Source organism: Dermochelys coriacea, chromosome 13, assembly GCF_009764565.3.
Source record: "Dermochelys coriacea isolate rDerCor1 chromosome 13, rDerCor1.pri.v4, whole genome shotgun sequence".
Taxonomy (NCBI): domain Eukaryota; kingdom Metazoa; phylum Chordata; order Testudines; family Dermochelyidae; genus Dermochelys; species Dermochelys coriacea.
In genome coordinates, this window is record NC_050080.1 from 36782179 (window position 1) to 36801627 (window position 19449).

The window sequence follows — 19449 nt, forward strand, 5'->3', positions numbered from 1 at the left end:
TGGCTCTGCCCCAATCTGCTGGGTGATCCCAAGTGCAGTCCACATTATGTGCCTCAGTTTACTCACTTGTAAAACAGCAACATTGACACTTACCTGCTGCTGAGAAGTACATTGTGAATTATGGAATAAAATGGCCTTGTTGGTGGTCAGTAAAATTAATAAGATGATGGATGTGTATTTCTCACTCATTGAGGTCTACACAGAGAGAGAGAGAGAGAGCGAGAGGGAGGAAATGACAAAGAGGAATATTTAATGTGAAGCTTGTAGGTAGATTGCAATGGCCTTGACTAGTTTTAACAAGGAAGCTGGTGATAATTCCCCCCTTAAGGGAGATCCTTACTGCCTCAAGAAACCACAAATGCTGTAAGAATGGAGCAGGGGGCATTAACGTTCTGTGTAATATACACAGGAGCGTGAATCAAGCAAGAGCAGCGCAGCCTGTCAGCAAGCTGAAGGTATCTTTGCAGAGAAAATGAGAGTGTGTGACATTGTGAGAGTGGAAAGCAGATCCTGATTCCTAAACCCATCAGCAGAGAAGACGCTGCATCATGCTGAGGATTAAAATAAATCTGATCGTTCCTGGGTCAAATCCTGGGCAATCTTACATAGGTAGGAAAACATAACATAGTTGAAAGGAGAGCAGCCAGAGCTCCTAATGCTGCTGAAATGAGATCCTGGAGAGACTGGCTGGGAAAACTGAGGTATGGCTGCTCCGTTGCAGCAGGGCATCAACAGACATTGTCCCTGCAGTCCACAAACAGAGATTCACACAGGTCAGCTGGGTTACAGGGTGAGACTGGGGCAGAATGTGTGTGAGGATTCCTAGGTGAGTTGCAGAGTCAATGGGAGTGAGAAGCATCTCTGTGTGTGTCTGCCTGGGGGGGTTCCCTTTGTGTCCTTGGCAGAGCCCTGGGCAGAGTCAGTTTCCCTATTACTGTGAGGGTCAGTGCACTAAGCAACAAATCAATATTCATAGTGACACAAGCTACATTTGCAATGTACAAGACATGCCTCTTACAGAACTTAAGCATTATTATTTCTTGTAACATCCTTCCTGTGCCAATGTTGGTGCATAGGATGGAAACCAATCTCTTCCATTCCTCTCTGTCATTTGCTACTGTTGATTCCTTTTGTTCTATTGCATTAAGGTTGGCTTTCTTCCCCACCTAGCTAAGAGCTCTTCTTAAAGTTCTATTGGTTGTCCTCATTTCTGCACACCAGTTGATTTCTACTTGAGAGATTCATGTGGGAGTTAATAAGAACCTAAGAATGGCCATACTGGGACAGACCAAAGGTCCATTTAGCCCATTATATTGTCTTCTGACAGTGACCAATGCCAGGTGGTTCAGGGAGAATGAACAGAATAGGTAATCATCAAGTTATCCATCCCATGTTACCCATTCCCAACTTCTAGCAGACAAAGTCTAGGGACATCATCCCGGCCCATGCCCCAAATACGTGTATTGCTTCCTTCTGATTCTGGTGGAAACAACCTGCTGGTTGGTGAGATCTTGGATCCCTTTCTTGGTGATCGAGTCTTTCCCACCAACACCCTGAATCTTTCACAGGCATTTATTTTCAAAGGTGTCTAGGTTTCTGTCTAAGGTTCTAGTAGCTCTCCAGCTCTCACAGCCATATATTAGCACCGAGATTATGTTTCTACTGAAAAAAAATCTCAGTTTTTTTCTGGTGATGTATATCTTTGATTTCCATACATTGCTGAGTTTAGTAAATATTACAGCTGCCTTTCCTATCCCTGATGTCCCTTCCTTCTTGAGGATTAATGTGGTGCTGCCCAGGTATATGAACTTTTTGCCTTTTAATGCTTGACCTCTGGGTTTCCACATTGTATGTTTTCACATAACTATTTCTGAGCCCCACTTGGCCTCCTATTTATGCCATGTTCTTTTTTGTAACTTTTCATAGGTACCGCTCAGTAGTGCAATGTCATAAGTATAGCAAAGCATCAGCAGAAGTCAACTGCTTAGAAGACATAGACTTTGTTGATGATATTGCACTATTGAGCAACTCACCCGAAAAGTTATACACTTTGACATAAGCTAACAATTAAATGTCTGGTGCGGGGATGGAATTCCCCATATATATAATATTATTCCATTGTGCGAGCTTAAATATTCCTCTGTAGTATCTGGTATGGGACACGTTTTAACACAGGAACCCTACTTAGATGGATCCCTGCTCTGTTCTGCTGCAACATTACCAGGGTTGATTGGAGAATCTCAGATGTCTCAGCCCTAGAAGACAATATGTGACCTTCTCGAATTCTTATTTCAACTATCATTTACTTGATTGGGTGAAACTTTATTTAGTTAAATAGCAAAGGAAATTCCTCCTTTGTTTGTTGCTTTTTTCCCTCCTTCTAGATACACCTCATTAAGAAAGAAGAAGGGAGAAACCACACATTCATCACAGAATTCATTCTTTTAGGATTTGGGAATGTCCCACAACTGCATGTTCTCCTCTTCCTACTGTTTCTAGTGATCTATGTTATGACCATGGCTCGCAACACCCTCATCATTGTGCTAGTTGTGGTGGATCAGCACCTTCACACCCCCATGTACTTCTTCCTCAGGAACTTGTCCTGCTTAGAGACCTGCTACACCTCAGCCATCCTGCTCAGGATACTGGCAAATCTCCTGACTGCGGACAGAACCATTTCTGTCAGGGGGTACTTTGTACAATTTTATTGTTTTAGTTTCATTTAATGGAGGAATGTTACATTTTAGCCGTGATGTCTTATGACAGATATTTAGTGATATGTAAACCTCTTCATTATCAGCCCAAATGAATGCCAGGTTCTGCCTCCAGCTCATGACAGGCTGTTGGACAAGTGAACTCCTAGTTAGCACAATAGGAATGTTTTTGATGTCACTGTCAACTTTCTGTGGCCCCAATGAAATTGACCATTTCCTTTGTGAGTTCATCCCAGTGATTAAAGTCTCCTGTGGCAACACCAGCCTGGCTGATGTGGTGAGTTCCTTCATCTCCTCTGTAGACACCCTGCCAGCATGTCTACTCACCCGGACTTCCTATATTTGTATCATCTCCACCATCCTGAGAATCCCTTCCACTAGCAGGAGGCAAAAGGCCTTTTCCACCTGCTCCTCCCACCTCACTGTAGTTTCATTTTCTATGGGACCCTCTTTATTGTCTATGTGCTACACAACACCAATGAATGTAGAGACCTGCACAAAATGTTCTCTGTCTTCTACACCGCCCTGACTCCCCGGGTCAACCTGCTCTTCTATAGCCTGAGAAACAAAGTGATCAAGGAGGCCCTGAGAACAGCTCTCAGAAACAGGATCATATTCATAAGAACTGAGCTGGTTTTAATGACAGGAAGATAAATTAATCTGGGTTGACTCAAGGGAGAGTGTGAATGAATGAGCCATCTTTAAACCTTAATTTTATTGTTTTGACATTAAATATAAACACATAACAAAGCAAAACATCTATAAATACATTCCCGAGATGGATATAGCATATTTAAAGGAAAATCTAGTACGCCTAAACTTCTAGGCCTAAAACTTTGGTCAAGCTAACTGTGTATATGAAGCATAAAAAGAGAGTGTGGAAAATTCCATTGAGGAGCGATTGCAAACAGCACAGCTTAAGAAATGTAACCATAACCGCTAGAAGTTAGAAAAAACCATTAACCACAAATAAAACACCAGTCAATAACAGGAAAAGCTTGTTTTTGCTAAACTCCAAGTAAGACAAAGCTACCTTTGAAGCTTGCACTATATGCCAAATAAGAAAAATGCTGTTGAAGAAAGTGGGTTTGACAAATTTTGGTTTTCAGCAATATAAGCACCTGTATTTTCTGTTTATGCAGAGCAGCTCCAGTTGATTCTCCCTGTATACGCATGCTTGAATAAAAGGATCTCAGGTTTGTTCTGATCCAAACACAATGCGTGGTTAATTTTTCCATGACACGTATAAATAATCAAATTCAATGTTCATTATTTTGTAAACCTGTAACCAAACAAGTAAACAAAAAAAAACCCCTGAACTTGCAGAGGTCATCCAGGGCATCAACTATTAAAGTGACTAAATAGGTAAACATAGAGTAGAATCCCCTCTGTCAAGATGGTATATAGGAATACCCAGATAAAACTTTCCCAGGTTTAATTCAACCTTAGATGCCATCTCTGCTAAGTCGTGGCTAGCTTTAATGTAGGCATGGAATGTGTGTGTAGGTGGGTTGTGGGGGGCGGGGGCTGTAGAGGTTTGTGGATGTAAGGAGTAGAGATGTTCAGGAATTATTTGACAACATATTTTTTTAAATCAAAATTGGCTGATTTTCTGAAGCCAGAATCAATTGTTGGGTGGGGGGGTGGGGGGAAGTCGGGGGTCAGTTTGAGGAATTTCCTTTTCAAAAGAGAGAAAGAGGAAGGACACAATTTAACTTTCATCATTCAATTCATTCCCCTGTGATTCTGGAATCTCCCTGAACTTGCAGATTTTATTCTTTCTAATGATCTCTGTCATGACCATGGCTGGGAACATCCTCATCGTTGTGCTAGTTGTGGCTGATCGACACCTTCACAACCCATGTACTTCTTCCTGAGGACCTTGTTAGGCTTGGAGACCTGCTACAGCTCCACCATCCTGCCCAGGGTGCTTCCAGTCCCTGGCTGGGGACAGAACCATTTCTGTTAGGTGCTGTATTATACAATTGTATTGCTTTGATTATATGGTAGTTACAGAATGTGTCTCTGTGATGTTCCCCTAGTGTTATCTGGACTGGTAATCTTCTAGGTCACCCCAGTCCTCAACTCTGGAAGCCAGCCTTGCCATGTTCTGCTATGAGAACCCCCACTCTGAGGGTGTTCACGCACAGTCTCTAGCATGTAAGCTGCTCCCAGCTATGTGAGTGAGCACTTTTGGCCAGCTACTGCTTGGATAATGCAACTGAATGACACTAGCCAATATCTCTAGTCCCAGACACAACCCTATGAACGGTTTCAGAGTAGCAGCCGTGTTAGTCTGTATTCGCAAAAAGAAAAGCAGTACTTGTGGCACCTTAGAGACTAACAAATTTATTAGAGCATAAGCTTTCGTGAGCTACAGCTCACTTCATCGGATGCATTTGGTGGAAAAAACAGAGGAGAGATTTATATACACACACAGAGAACATGAAACAATGGGTTTATCATACACACTGTAAGGAGAGTGATCACTTAAGATAAGCCATCACCAGCAGCAGGGGGGGGAAAGGAGGAAAACCTTTCATGGTGACAAGCAAGGTAGGCTAATTCCATCAGTTAACAAGAATATCTGAGGAACAGTGGGGGGTGGGGTGGGGGGGAGAAATAACATGGGGAAATAGTTTTACTTTGTGTAATGACTCATCCATTCCCAGTCTCTATTCAAGCCTAAGTTAATTGTATCCAGTTTGCAAATTAATTCCAATTCAGCAGTCTCTCATTGGAGTCTGTTTTTGAAGCTTTTTTGTTGAAGGATAGCCACTCTTAGCTCTGTAATCGAGTGACCAGAGAGATTGAAGTGTTCTCCAACTGCTTTTTGAATGTTATAATTCTTGACGTCTGATTTGTGTCCATTCATTCTTTTACGTAGAGACTGTCCAGTTTGGCCAATGTACATGGCAGAGGGGCATTGCTGGCACATGATGGCATATATCCCATTGGTAGATGCGCAGGTGAAGGAGCCTCTGATAGTGTGGCTGATGTGGTAGGCCCTATGATGGTATCCCCTGAATAGATATGTGGACAGAGTTGGCAACGGGCTTTGTTGCAAGGATAGGTTCCTGGGTTAGTGGTTCTGTTGTGTGGTGTGTGGTTGCTAGTGAGTATTTGCTTCAGATTGGGGGGCTGTCTGTAAGCAAGGACTGGCCTGTCTCCCAAGATCTGTGAGAGTGACGGGTCGTCCTTCAGGATAGGTTGTAGATCCTTGATGATGCGTTGGAGAGGTTTTAGTTGGGGGCTGAAGGTGATGGCTAGTGGCGTTCTGTTATTTTCTTTGTTGGGCCTGTCCTGTAGTAGGTGACTTCTGGGTACTCTTACACAAACTTCCTCGTGGCTGGACTTTACAAAAACTAGACAAGCCATTTACAACACACACTTTGCTTCTCTACAAAAGAAAAAGGACACTAAGCTATATAAACTACTACATGCCATAAGGGGCCACAAAAATGGTTCCCGTAACCCACCCAGCAATATTGTTAATCTATCCAACTATACTCTTAGCCAAGCAGAAGAATCTGTCCTATCTCGGGGCCTCTCCTTTTGCCCCTCCACCCCCACGAACATGACACAGTTCTGTGGTGACCTAGAATCCTATTTTCAACGTCTCAGACTCAAGGAATATTTCCAACACACCTCTGACCAACATATTAATCCACAGAGACCTTCCTGCCAACACTACAAAAAGAAGGATTCTGGGTGGACTCCTCCTGACGGTCGAAACAGCAGCCTGGATTTCTACATAGAGTGCTTCCGCCGACGTGCACGAGCTGAAATTGTGGAAAAGCAGCATCGCTTACCCCATAACCTCAGCCATGCATAACACAGTGCTATCCACAGCCTCAGAAACAACTCTGACATCATAATCAAAAAGGCTGACAAAGGAGGTGCTGTTGTCATCATGAATACGTCGGAATATGAACAAGAGGCTACTAGGCAGCTCTCCAACACCACTTTCTACAAGCCATTACCCTCTGATCCCACTGAGAGTTACCAAAAGAAACTACAGCATTTGCTCAAGAAACTCCCTGAAAAAGCACAAGAACAAATCCGCACAGACACACCCCTAGAACCCTGACCTGGGGTATTCTATCTGCTACCCAAGATCCATAAACCTGGAAATCCTGGACGCCCCATCATCTCAGGCATTGGCACCCTGACAGCAGGATTGTCTGGCTATGTAGACTCCCTCCTCAGGCCCTCCATTACCAGCACTCCCAGCTATCTTCGAGACACCACTGACTTCCTGAGGAATCTACAGTCCATTGGTGATCTTCCTAAAAACACCATCCTAGCCACTATGGATGTAGAAGCCTCTACACCAACATTCCACACAAAGATGGACTACAAGCCGTCAGGAACAGTATCCCCGATACTGTCACGGCTAACCTGGTGGCTGAACTTTGTGACTTTGTCCTCACCCATAACTATTTCACATTTGGGGACAATGTATACCTTCAAATCAGTGGCACTGCGATGGGTACCCGCATGGCCCCACAGAATGCCAACATTTTTATGGCTGACTTAAAACAACGCTTCCTCAGCTCTCGTCCCCTAATGCCCCTACTCTACTTGCGCTACATTGATGACATCTTCATCATCTGGTCCCATGGAAAAGAAGCCCTTGAGGAATTCCACCATGATTTCAACAATTTCCATCCCACCATCAACCTCAGCCTGGACCAGTCCACACAAGAGATCCACTTCCTGGACACTACGGTGCTAATAAGCGATGGTCACATAAACACCACCCTATATCAGAAACCTACTGACGGCTATTCCTACCTACATGCCTCTAGCTTTCATCCAGATCATACCACTCGATCCATTGTCTACAGCCAAGCTCTACGATATAACCGCATTTGCTCCAACCCCTCAGACAGAGACAAACACCTACAAGATCTCTATCATGCATTCCTACAACTACAATACCCACCTGCTGAAGTGAAGAAACAGATTGACAGAGCCAGAAGAGTACCCAGAAGTCACCTACTACAGGACAGGCCCAACAAAGAAAATAACAGAACGCCACTATCAATCACCTTCAGCCCCCAACTAAAACCTCTCCAACACATCATCAAGGATCTACAACCTATCCTGAAGGACGACCCATCACTCTCACAGATCTTGGGAGACAGGCCAGTCCTTGCTTACAGACAGCCCCCCAATCTGAAGCAAATACTCACCAGCAACCACACACCACACAACAGAACCACTAACACAGAACCTATCCTTGCAACAAAGCCCGTTGCCAACTCTGTCCACATATCTATTCAGGGGATACCATCATAGGGCCTAATCACATCAGCCACACTATCAGAGGCTCCTTCACCTTCGCATCTACCAATGGGATATATGCTGAAGTGAACAAACAGATTGACAGAGCCAGAAGAGTACCCAGAAGTCACCTACTACAGGACAGGCCCAACAAAGAAAATAACAGAACGCCACTAGCCATCACCTTCAGCCCCCAACTAAAACCTCTCCAACACATCATCAAGGATCTACAACCTATCCTGAAGGACGACCCATCACTCTCACAGATCTTGGGAGACAGGCCAGTCCTTGCTTACAGACAGCCCCCCAATCTGAAGCAAATACTCACCAGCAACCACACACCACACAACAGAACCACTAACGCAGAACCTATCCTTGCAACAAAGCCCGTTGCCAACTCTGTCCACATATCTGTTCAGGGGATACCATCGTAGGGCCTAATCACATCAGCCACACTATCAGAGGCTCGTTCACCTGCGCATCTACCAATGGGATATATGCCATCATGTGCCAGCAATGCCCCTCTGCCATGTACATTGGCCAAACTGGACAGTCTCTACGTAAAAGAATGAATGGACACAAATCAGACGTCAAGAATTATAACATTCAAAAAGCAGTTGGAGAACACTTCAATCTCTCTGGTCACTCGATTACAGAGCTAAGAGTGGCTATCCTTCAACAAAAAAGCTTCAAAAACAGACTCCAATGAGAGACTGCTGAATTGGAATTAATTTGCAAACTGGATACAATTAACTTAGGCTTGAATAGAGACTGGGAATGGATGAGTCATTACACAAAGTAAAACTATTTCCCCATGTTATTTCACCCCCCCCCACCCCACCCCCCACTGTTCCTCAGATATTCTTGTTAACTGATGGAATTAGCTTACCTTGCTTGTCACCATTAAAGGTTTTCCTCCTTTCCCCCCCCTGCTGCTGGTGATGGCTTATCTTAAGTGATCACTCTCCTTATAGTATGTATGATAAACCCATTGTTTCATGTTCTCTGTGTGTGTATATAAATCTCTCCTCTGTTTTTTCCACCAAATGCATCCGATGAAGTGAGCTGTAGCTCACGAAAGCTTATGCTCTAATAAATTTGTTAGTCTCTAAGGTGCCACAAGTACTGCTTTTCTTTTTGCGAACCCTATGAACCTCCATCTTGCAGTGCCCAGTTATGCCTGCTGTACGCCGCAAGCTTATATGAGTTCATCCATTTTACAAAGAAATTGATATGTACCAGGCTTGTTATCCCAAGGGGAGTCCCTGACATGTCAAACCAAACTCACTGGTTCAGATAGAATAAACAAACAAATTTATTAACTACAAAGATAGATTTTAAGTGATTATAGTCAAAGCACATCAAGTGAGATTTGGTCAAATGAAATAAAAGCTAAACACATTCTAAACTGATCTTAACACTTTCAATGCCCTTACAAGCTTAAATGCTTCTCATGACAGGCTGGCAGGTTGCCCTTCAGCCAGACTCTCCCCTTTGATCAGTGCTTCAGTCATTTGATGGTGATGTCTGTAGATGTAGGTAGAAGAGAGCATGGCAAATGTTTTCCCTTTTATCATGTTCTTTCTTCCCTTTGGTTTTGCCCTCCCTTGAGAGTCCAACAGGTCATCTGTCACTGCCTAGGCCACTATCCTTTGTTCCTGTGAGGCTGGGCTGGATTTTTCCCATACATGCCCTGATGAGGTGTAAACTTCCCCTCTACTCCTGGAGACTTTTTCCTGGGCTTGTTTTAAGCCATAAGGACACAATTTCAGCAACATAACTATATACATGAAACTACAACCTATAACACTACTATAACACCACTATAACAACAATGCTCAGTACATCATGAGCCTTCTGAAGACACCCAACATGACAAACTCTGCATTGGATACCACAGAATCATTTTATAAGGATGAACATGGGAGAGCAGGGTGTTCTCCCAAGGTACAGAGTATCACAGTCACCATAGTCAATTATAACACCCTTGTGATTTTGGTGATTGCTGCAGGAGCTGACTTGGATATTACCTAGGGAGGTGGTGGAATCTCCATTCTGAGAGGTTTTTAAAGTCAGGCTTGACAAAGCCCTGGCTGGGATGATTTAGTTGGGGTTGGTCCTGCTTTGAGCAGGGGGTTGGACTAGATGACCTCCTGAGGTCTCTTCCAACTCTAATCTTCCATGATTCTATAGTATTTAGCAATATAAAATGACTCTGCTTTGTACTCCCAAAACCCCAACCAAATCTCCACCAGAAAAAGAGAATGAATATAATAGAAAAAATCAATACGAAAAACTCCACCCATAAACAGAGGGCTTCTTCCCCACACCACCCCAAAAAGAGGAAAGAGCCAGAGTCTGCATTAAATCTAGAAGGGATTTTGCTATTACTGTTGATTTTATGTTGAATTTGCTCAGATGATACATTGATGGGCAGCAACACAAATCCCTGTGACACATACAGAAGTCTTTTAACGTTAATAAACAAAAGGTCTCAGTCTGTGTGATCCAGCAGCCACGGTGACACACTTTGACTGAGGAAACCTGGAACCTATGCCAATGTCCTGTTTCACAATCCTTTGGGAATCACTTCCTTTCCCAGTGCCTCAGATTCCAGATCAGTATGATGGGGATAAAGATACTGGCCATGTGGTATAAAGTCATTTGAGATGGATGGCAAATGGTCTGTTAGAGCCTGATGTTATTACTAAAGACATGAACATTTATTTCCCATTCTCCGGGGCTCTTGACACAGACAAAGAACATGTGGGGAAAGGGGAGATTTCCTCTGGGATTTGAATGCTCGTGGCATCAGCTTTGGTGTTACACTGTTTTAACCAACAGCACAGTGTTAATTCCACTATGAAGATAATTGTAAAATATAACCAGCAGTAGGGCCCGAGGGAGATCCCAGAAGCAGGAAGGGCCAGGGGAGGCTGTTGCACCTGATAAACCCTGCAAGGATCCAGAGCAGGAATCATATAAAAGCTTGTGTGAGGCAAACAATCATGCTGGGCTACAGGAGAAAGAGCCATCCCCACAGCAACATATACGTGTCTCCCGAGCAGAGGACAAGTCTGACTGTGTGAGCAAACCCAGTCACCATCGATGGAGAGGCCGCAGCTTCATGCTCAGGACTAAAGGTGAGTGTTACTAGTCTCAGGGCAAACCCTCAAACTCTTCCTCAGACTTTACCTCACTAAGAAGAACACTCCTATTAGACAGAGTCCTCACTTCCTGGCAGCTTTGCCTGAATGAGGACTTAAGCATCTCATTATGATAATGCTAGAGAAATGGATGAAACACAAAGAAGATATATATGTTAAGCCCCTTATCTATCTATCTATCTATCTATCTATCTATCTATCTATCTATCTATCTATCTATGACACCTGCATAATGAACTTTTCCTAGCCATTTGCTGCTCCAACCTTGCACTCAATGGCATTTTAGGATGTATAAATAGGGGCATTGCCAGCAGATCGAGGGATGTGATCATTCCCCTCTATGCAACATTGGTGAGGCCTCATCTGGAGTACTGTGTCCAATTTTGGGCCCCACACTACAAGAAGGATGTGAAAAAATTGGAAAGCATCCAGCGGAGGGCAACAAAAATGATTAGGGGACTGGAACACATGACTTATGAGGAGAGGCTGAGGGAACTTGGATTTAGTCTGCTGAAGAGAAGAATGAGGGGGGATTTGATAGCTGCTTTCAACTACCTGAAAGGGGGTTCCAAAGAGGCAAGATCTAGGTTGTTCTCAGTGGTAGCAAATGACAGAACAAGAAGTAATGGTCTCAAGTTGCAGTGGGGGAGGTTTAGGTTGGATATTAGGAAAAACTTTTTCACTAGGAGAGTGGTGAAGCACTGGAATGTGTTATCTAGGGAGGTGGTGGAATCTCCTTCCTTTGAAATTTTTAAGGTCAGGCTTGACAAAACCCTGGCTGGGATGATTTAGTTGGGGATTGGTCCTGCTTTGAGCAGGGGGTTGGACTAGATGACCTCCTGAGGTCCCTTCTAACCCTGACATTCTATGATTCAGTTCTGGGGTCCACATTTTAAGAGGAACGATGCAAGATCACAGATGATTGTAAATCAAAGAGATATAAAAATTATGCCAGGGCTGGAGAAAATGCTTTATGGTGAGAAACAGTTCAAAGAGCCCAACTGTTTAGCTTATCAAAAACAAGACTGAGAGCTGACTTGATTACAGGGAATAGGGAGAAAGGAGCAGGTACCAAAGGGCTCTTGAAACTAGTGGACAAAGGATGGACAAAATCCAATGGTCGGGGTTAAAGTCAGACCAATTTAAATTAGAAATAGACACATATTTTTAAAAGAGAGGGTGATTAACCTGTGGGACAAACTACCAAGGTCAGTGTAGGATTGGATTCCCTGTCTCTTGATGCCATCCAATCAAGAAAGAGGGTTAGATTTTAAAAGGCATCGAGATGGCTAAAACCCATTGAAGCTGCTAATCCTTTGGAGCCTAGATTCTTTTAAATTTCTACTAAGTGGCTAAATAGCCTTAAAGACCTGGCCCTGGACATTTTTCTAGAAGATCTCTGTTAGCCAAACACAGGTTATTGAGTTCAATGTGGGGGAAACTGGGAAACCACGGTGTGTGTTATACAGGATCTAATAGCCCTTTTGGGCCTTAAAATCTATTAATCCACACATGAAAAAAACAAAACCTGTGGCAGGGGCAGAAAGTGAACAGTTAACTGTGTTGTTGCTTTATTCGAAAGGTGGGGGGGGGGGGTGGATTCTCTATTCCAGAACTCTGTGCAAAGCTTGAGTGTGAAACAGGTTTTTTGTTTTTTTATTATTTTTTTTTATTGTGATAAAATGTAAACCCTGATCTCATTTGGTAGTGTGAATTATTATGGAATGAAAGGGACAGATATCCACCCAGCTTCATTGTACAGCATCCGCAATAACTAATTATTACTTTTTCTCCATCACTAGATCCGTTATATGGAGAAAGAGGAAACCTACGTACATCTCATGGAGAAAGGAGAAGGGGAAAATCAAACATCTATCTTCAAATTCATCCTGCTCTGATTCAGAAACCTCCCTGATCTGCACATTCTTTTCTTCCTGCTGTTTTTTAGTGATCTACATCACAACCATGGCTGCAAACATGCTCACTGTGGTGCTAGTTGTGGCTGATCAGCACCTTCACACTCCCATGTACTTCTTCCTGGGGAATTTGTCCTGCTTGGAGACCTGCTACATATCCACCACCCTGACCAGGGTGCTACCCAGTCTCGTGATGGGAGATAGGATCATTTCTGTTAGCCAGTGCATCACACAGTTTTACTGCTTTGCTCTGCTACTAACCCTGAATGTTACCTCCTAGCTGTGAAGTCTTTTGATCGCTACTTACCAATATGTAAACGACTGCACTATGTCACCCATATGAGTGGCAGGTTCTGTATCCAGCTAGCAGACGCATCTTGGATAATTTCAGTCATACTTATTATCATAATAATATCTTTGGTGTCGCAATTAGCGTTCTGTGGCCCTAATGAAATTGATCATTTTTGTGCTCTCACCCCAGTCATTAAACTCTCCTGCAGTGACATCAGTTAATAGACACTGTCCCCGCATTTCTTTTGACCCTGACATCTTAAGTTTATATCATCTCCACCATCCTGAGAATCCCTTCTATCCCTGGGAGGCAAAAGACCTTTTCCACCGGCTCCTCCCACCTTACTGTGGTTACAATTTTCTATGTGACCCTAATGACTATCTACATATTACCAAACACTGGTGCACTCAGAGCCCCAAACAAAGTGTTTTCTGTCCTTTACACTATCTTGACACCCCTGCTCAATCCCCTCATCTATAGCCTGAGAAACAAAGAGGTCAAGGAGGCCTTGAGGAGAGCTCTACAGAAAGGTAGGATTTAGAGAGGGTAATTGATATGGCAATAAATCAGTTCTGGTCTGAAATGACCAATTTAGGTGACCCAAATCCTTGTCAGCCCTCCTGAGTTATAGCAAGAAGATACTCAGCATTTTTTTACATTTGCATCTCCTATTCAGTTGTATTTATTTAGGTAAATTGGGCAGATCCTCAGCAGGTATAAACCCTGACACAGCTACATTGGTTGTTATTCCCTATCTTATCTCAGTCTCTCTAACCCTGGCAGCCAGTGGTTCTCCTATTGCAATGAGAAATAGGAAGAATGGGGATAGTGGGAAGCCATGCTGTGAATGAGTGAGCCATCTTTAAACTTTAATTTTATTGTTTTGACATTAAATATAAACACATAACAAAGCAAAACATCTATAAATAAATTCCCGAGATGGATATAGCATATTTAAAGGAAAACCTAGTAGGTCTACACTTCTAGGCCTAAAACTTTGGTCAGACTAACTGTGTATATGAAGCATAAAAAGAGAGTGTGGAAAATTCCATTGAGGGGCGATTGCAAACAGCACAGCTTAAGAAATGTAACTATAACTGCTAGAAGTTAGTTAGCACAGCTACATTGGTTATTATTCCCTATCTTATCTCAGTCTCTCTAACCCTGGCAGCCAGTGGTTCTCCTATTGCAATGAGAAATAGGAAGAACGGGGATAGTGGGAAGCCATGGTGTGAATGAGTGAGCCATCTTTAAACTTTAATTTTATTGTTTTGACATTAAATATAAACACATAACAAAGCAAAACATCTATAAATACATTCCCGAGATGGATATAGCATATTTAAAGGAAAACCTAGTAGGTCTACACTTCTAGGCCTAAAACTTTGTCAGACTAACTGTGTATATGAAGCATAAAAAGAAAGTGTGGAAAATTCCATTGAGGGGCAATTGCAAACAGCACAGCTTAAGAAATGTAACCATAACTGCTAGAAGTTAGAAAAAAACATTTAACCACAAATAAAACACCAGTCAATAACAGGAAAAGCTTGTTTTTGCTAAACTCCAAGTAAGGCAAAGCTACTGTTGAAGCTTGCACTATATGTCAAATAAGGAAAATGCTGTTGAAGAAAGTGGGTTTGACAAATTGTGGTTTTCAGCTATATAAGCTCCTGTATTTTCTGTTTATGCAGAGCAGCTCCAGCTGATTCTCCCTGTATACGCATGCTTGAATAAAAGAACCTCAGGTTTGTTCTGATCCAAACACAATGTGTGGTTAATTTTTCCACAACACGTATAAATAATCAAATTCAATGTTCATTATTTTGTAAACCTGTAACCAAACAAGTAAACAAATAAAAACCCTGCACTTGCAGAGATCATCCAGGGCATCACCTATTAAAGTGACTAAATAGGTAAACATGTGAGAACATATCCTCTGAGTATTGAAGACTAATATATACTAAACTGCAAAAGTATGCAATAGTTTCATGTGTGACCAGATATCTTTATATGTTTTCCAAGTGTTTTTATAAGACAGCGTCATTTTTTTCCATTAATGTCATCATGGAGAGCTCATTAAGCAAGTCTGTGTAGGAGGGAGAAATTGCATATTTCCATTTTCTCAAAATAACTCTTTTCGTCACTAAAATAATTACTGCTTGGTAATATCAATTCCTCCAGCACCCCGAAAATACACAAATTTGCACAAGGAAAACCTTAAAGTTTTTGTGAGAGCATTATCTCATAGAATCATAGGACAGGAAGAGACCTCTAGAGGTCCACTCATGGCAGGACTATTTAGAACATCCCTGACAGTTGTTTGTCTAACCTGCTCTTAAAAATCTCCAGTGATGGTGTCATAAATATAAAGGGAAGGGTAACCACCTTTCTGTATACAGAACTATAAAATCCTTCCTGGCCAGAGTCAAAACCCTTTCACCTCTTAAGGGTTAAGAAGCTAATATAACCCTGTTGGCACCTGACCAAAATGACCAATGAGGAGACAAGGTACTTTCAAAGCTGGAGGGGGGTGGAACAAAGGGTCTGTCTGTCTGTGTGATGCTTTTTCCGGGAACAGACCAGGAATGGAGTATTAGAACTTGTTAGTAAGTAATCTAGCTAGAAATGCGTTAGATTTCCTTTTGTTTAAATGGCTGGAAAATAAGCTGTGCTGAATGGAATATATATTCCTGGTTTTGTGTCTTTTTGTAATTTAAGATTTTGCCTAGAGGGATTCCCTGTGTTTGAATCCAATTACCCTGTAAGGTATTTACCATCCTGATTTTACAGAGGTGATTCTTTTACTTTTTCTTTAATTAAAATTCTTCTTTTAAGATCCTGATTGCTTTTTCATTATTCTTAAGATCCAAGGGTTTGGGTCTGTGTTCATCTATGCAAATTGGGGAGGATTTTTATCAAGCCTTCCCCAGGAAAGGGCGTGTAGGGCTTGGGAGGATATTTTTGGGGGAAGACATCTCCAAGTGGGCTCTTTCCCTGTTCTTTGTTTAAGAAGCTTGGTGGTGGCAGCATAGGGTTCAAGGACAAGGCAAAGTTTGTACCTTGGGGAAGTTTTTAACCTAAGCTGGTAAGAATAAGCTTAGGGTATCTTTCATGCAGGTCCCCACATCTGTACCCTTGCATTCAGAATGGGGTTGGAACCTTGACAGATGGAGATTCCACAACCTCCCTAGGCAATTTATTCCAGTGCTCAACCACCCTGACAGTTAGGATGTTCCAGAAAACATGCATTTTTGACGGGTATAGAGGACATGTGGAAGGTTGGTATGGGGCTCTTGGCACCTCCAACATTCATTGTGTGGTGCCAATCTAGCTTTAAACCCACATTCTCGAGTCCAAGAGCACCTGTTTAATATTTTGTTCTAGAACAATTGCAAGGATAAAGAACCTGAAGTATCAGTTTTCTCTTGTGATAGTATGGATAGGTTACTTTTCCCATTTTTTCTTTGAGACTGAGATTGAGAGGGTAATGCAAAGCATTAAGCCACCTATAAGTCATTCCTATAAAAGGACTTTTGTTTCCATATTTCTTAACATGCTCTTAAAAGTGATAGCATAGAAACAGACCAATTCCCCTCTATCCTTCCATGAATCCTTGAACTTAGCCACTGAAAGAAGGAAGTGTGTGACAGTGGTAGCTGATATTTGTTGCATATGCAATCAAAGGAGGCCAGTCTATCGTCTTATATTATATGTTTAATTTTTGTTAATACTTTTTCTATCAAAATTGTTTTAAGTGTGATTTGATCCTGATGCATGGGCTAGCCCATAGTGTTATGAGAAGAGAATGTGTAAAAACAGATGCTATGATCATTTTAACACACTGTACGATGGCCCATGTAGATGTAAAGATTGGATTTTTCTTTAAGGGAGTCAGTATCTTAAGATTTATAATAGAAGAGAGGGAACCAAATGACATAGCTAAGATTTTTCAGTCTCAAACCAGGACAGTGTTTATACAAAGCTATTGGAGTGGAACGGCCTTTCAACAGGACACATTTGGAATGCTATATTATATAGATACTAATCTGTCAACCTCATTAACCTTTATTTTGAACACAGCTATACTTTTGGCCAATACACTATCCCATGGAAATGAGTTCCACAGGTTAATTTTGCATTGTGTAAAAAAGTGTTTCCTCTTGTTGTATTAAACCTGCTGCCTATGAATTTCATCAGGTGACCTTTTGTATTGTGAGAAAGGTTAGATAAGACTTCTCTATTCACTTTCCCACACTATCCTCAATGACTCCCAGATCTCTTTCCTGAGGAGTGACAGCTAATTTAGAACCCATCCTTATGTATGCATACTTTGGACTATTTTCCCACTATGCATTACTTTACACTTATAATATTAAAATATTAAATATTAAATTTCATCTTTCATTTTGTTACCCAGTCACCCAATTTTGTGAGATCTCCCTGTAATTTTTTACAGTCAGCTTTGGAAATAACTATCTGGTCTAGTTTTTTATTATCTGCAAACTTTGCCACTTACTATTTACTCCCTTTTCCAGATCATTCATTAATATGTTGGCTAGCCTACAGATCCTTGGGAGTGACTGCTTTTTATCTCTCTCATTGTGAAAACAAACCATTTATTCCTATCCTCTGTTTCCTGTCTTTTAACCTGTCATTGATCCATGAGAGGACCTTCCCTTTTATACCATGACTGCTTATTTTGCTTAAGAGTCTCTGAGGAAGGACTTTGTCAAAGGTTTTCTGAAATTCCAGGTACCCTACATCAACAGAATCACCCTTATCCACATGTTTGTTGACAGCCTCAAAGAATTCTAATAGATTGGTGAGGCATGATTTCCCTTTACAATAGATGTATAAACTCTTCCCCGACAAATCATGTTCACCTCTATGTCTGATAATTCTGTTCTCTACTATAATTTCAACCAGTTTGCTTGGTATTGAAGGTAGGCTTACCAGCCTGTCATTACCAGGGTCACCCCATTTCTGAAAATTGGTATTACATTTCCTACCTTCCTGTCATCTTGTACAGAGGCTGATTTCACACAGTTAACAATCTGCAATTTCATATCTGAGGTGCTACAGAATTTGTGGATGAATCCCATCTAGTCCTGGTTACTTATTACTGTTTCATTTGTCAGTTAGTTCTAAAACCTTTTCTACTGACACATCAGTGTGGGAACTTATTTCAGATTTGTTGCCCAAAAAAGAATGTCTGATGATGGGGATCTCCCCCACATCCTCTGCAGTGAAGACCAGCACAAATAGATCATTGAGGTTCTCTGCAATGGCCTTGTTTTCCTTGAGTGCTCCTTTAACACCTTGGTCATCTAATGTCCCCACTGCCTTTTGGGCAGGCTTCCTGCTTCTGATATATATATATATTGTTTGTTTATTTGTTTGTTTTCATCTTCAGCATTTGCTTTTCAAATTCTTTCATGGCCTGGTTATGGTATATTTACACTTAATCTGACAGATTTTGTGCTACTTCCCACTATTCTCACTGGCACTGGACTTCCAAATTTTACAGGATGCCTTTTTGCATCCAATGACCTCCATTTCTCTGCTGTTTAGCCATGGTGGCATTCTTTTGGTCCTCTTATTGTCCTTTCTGATTTGGGATATACATTTAATCTGAATCTCTATTACGCTGTTTTTAAATACTTCCCAATCTGCTTGCAGGTCACTTGCATTTTCTGATTTTGTTGCCTCTCTAAGCTTCTTTAGAAATTCACCATCCCTGTCACCATCTTTGTCAGATGGTCATGGTATATTCCCACTTCTATACACTTATTGTTGAAGCATGTAATTTCTATCCATAGAGATTCTGTGGTAGAGTTGAATCCATTTAAAATTTTTACATGATTTGACTTCATGCTTTAAACATATAATGTCACTCCCAGTCCCAGTGCAATCTACTCTGCCATTCCTACATATTTTATACCCTGGTACTACATGTCTCATTGATTATCCTCATTCCTCCAACTTTCCACCAACAACATGATGCCTATTATATCAATACCCCCACTTGAAGCCAGGCATTCCTTTTCACCCATCTTAGGAATTAGACTTCT

The 19449-nt window shown here is 41.8% G+C and overlaps 1 protein-coding gene across 1 annotated transcript; it reads left to right on the plus strand.

Moving 5' to 3' along the window:
* The first annotated feature begins 703 nt into the window (after positions 1-703).
* LOC119841632 (olfactory receptor 9I1-like) lies at positions 704-13919 on the plus strand. Its single transcript, XM_038369183.1, has 4 exons — positions 704-790; positions 2385-2681; positions 4484-4577; positions 13642-13919. Exons 1-4 carry the CDS (start codon positions 704-706, stop codon positions 13917-13919), a joined length of 756 nt encoding a protein of 251 aa, XP_038225111.1.
* The last annotated feature ends 5530 nt before the right edge of the window (positions 13920-19449 follow it).

Coding starts and splice junctions, on each gene's coding strand:
- LOC119841632 (XM_038369183.1), top strand. CDS start 704: ATGGCTGCTCCGTTGCAGCAGGGCATCAACAGACATTGTCCCTGCAGT. Junction 2,682..4,483: donor CTGCGGACAGAACCATTTCT/GTCAGGGGGTAC, acceptor CTGAACTTGCAG/ATTTTATTCTTTCTAATGAT. Junction 4,578..13,641: donor TCGACACCTTCACAACCCAT/GTACTTCTTCCT, acceptor TGACATCTTAAG/TTTATATCATCTCCACCATC.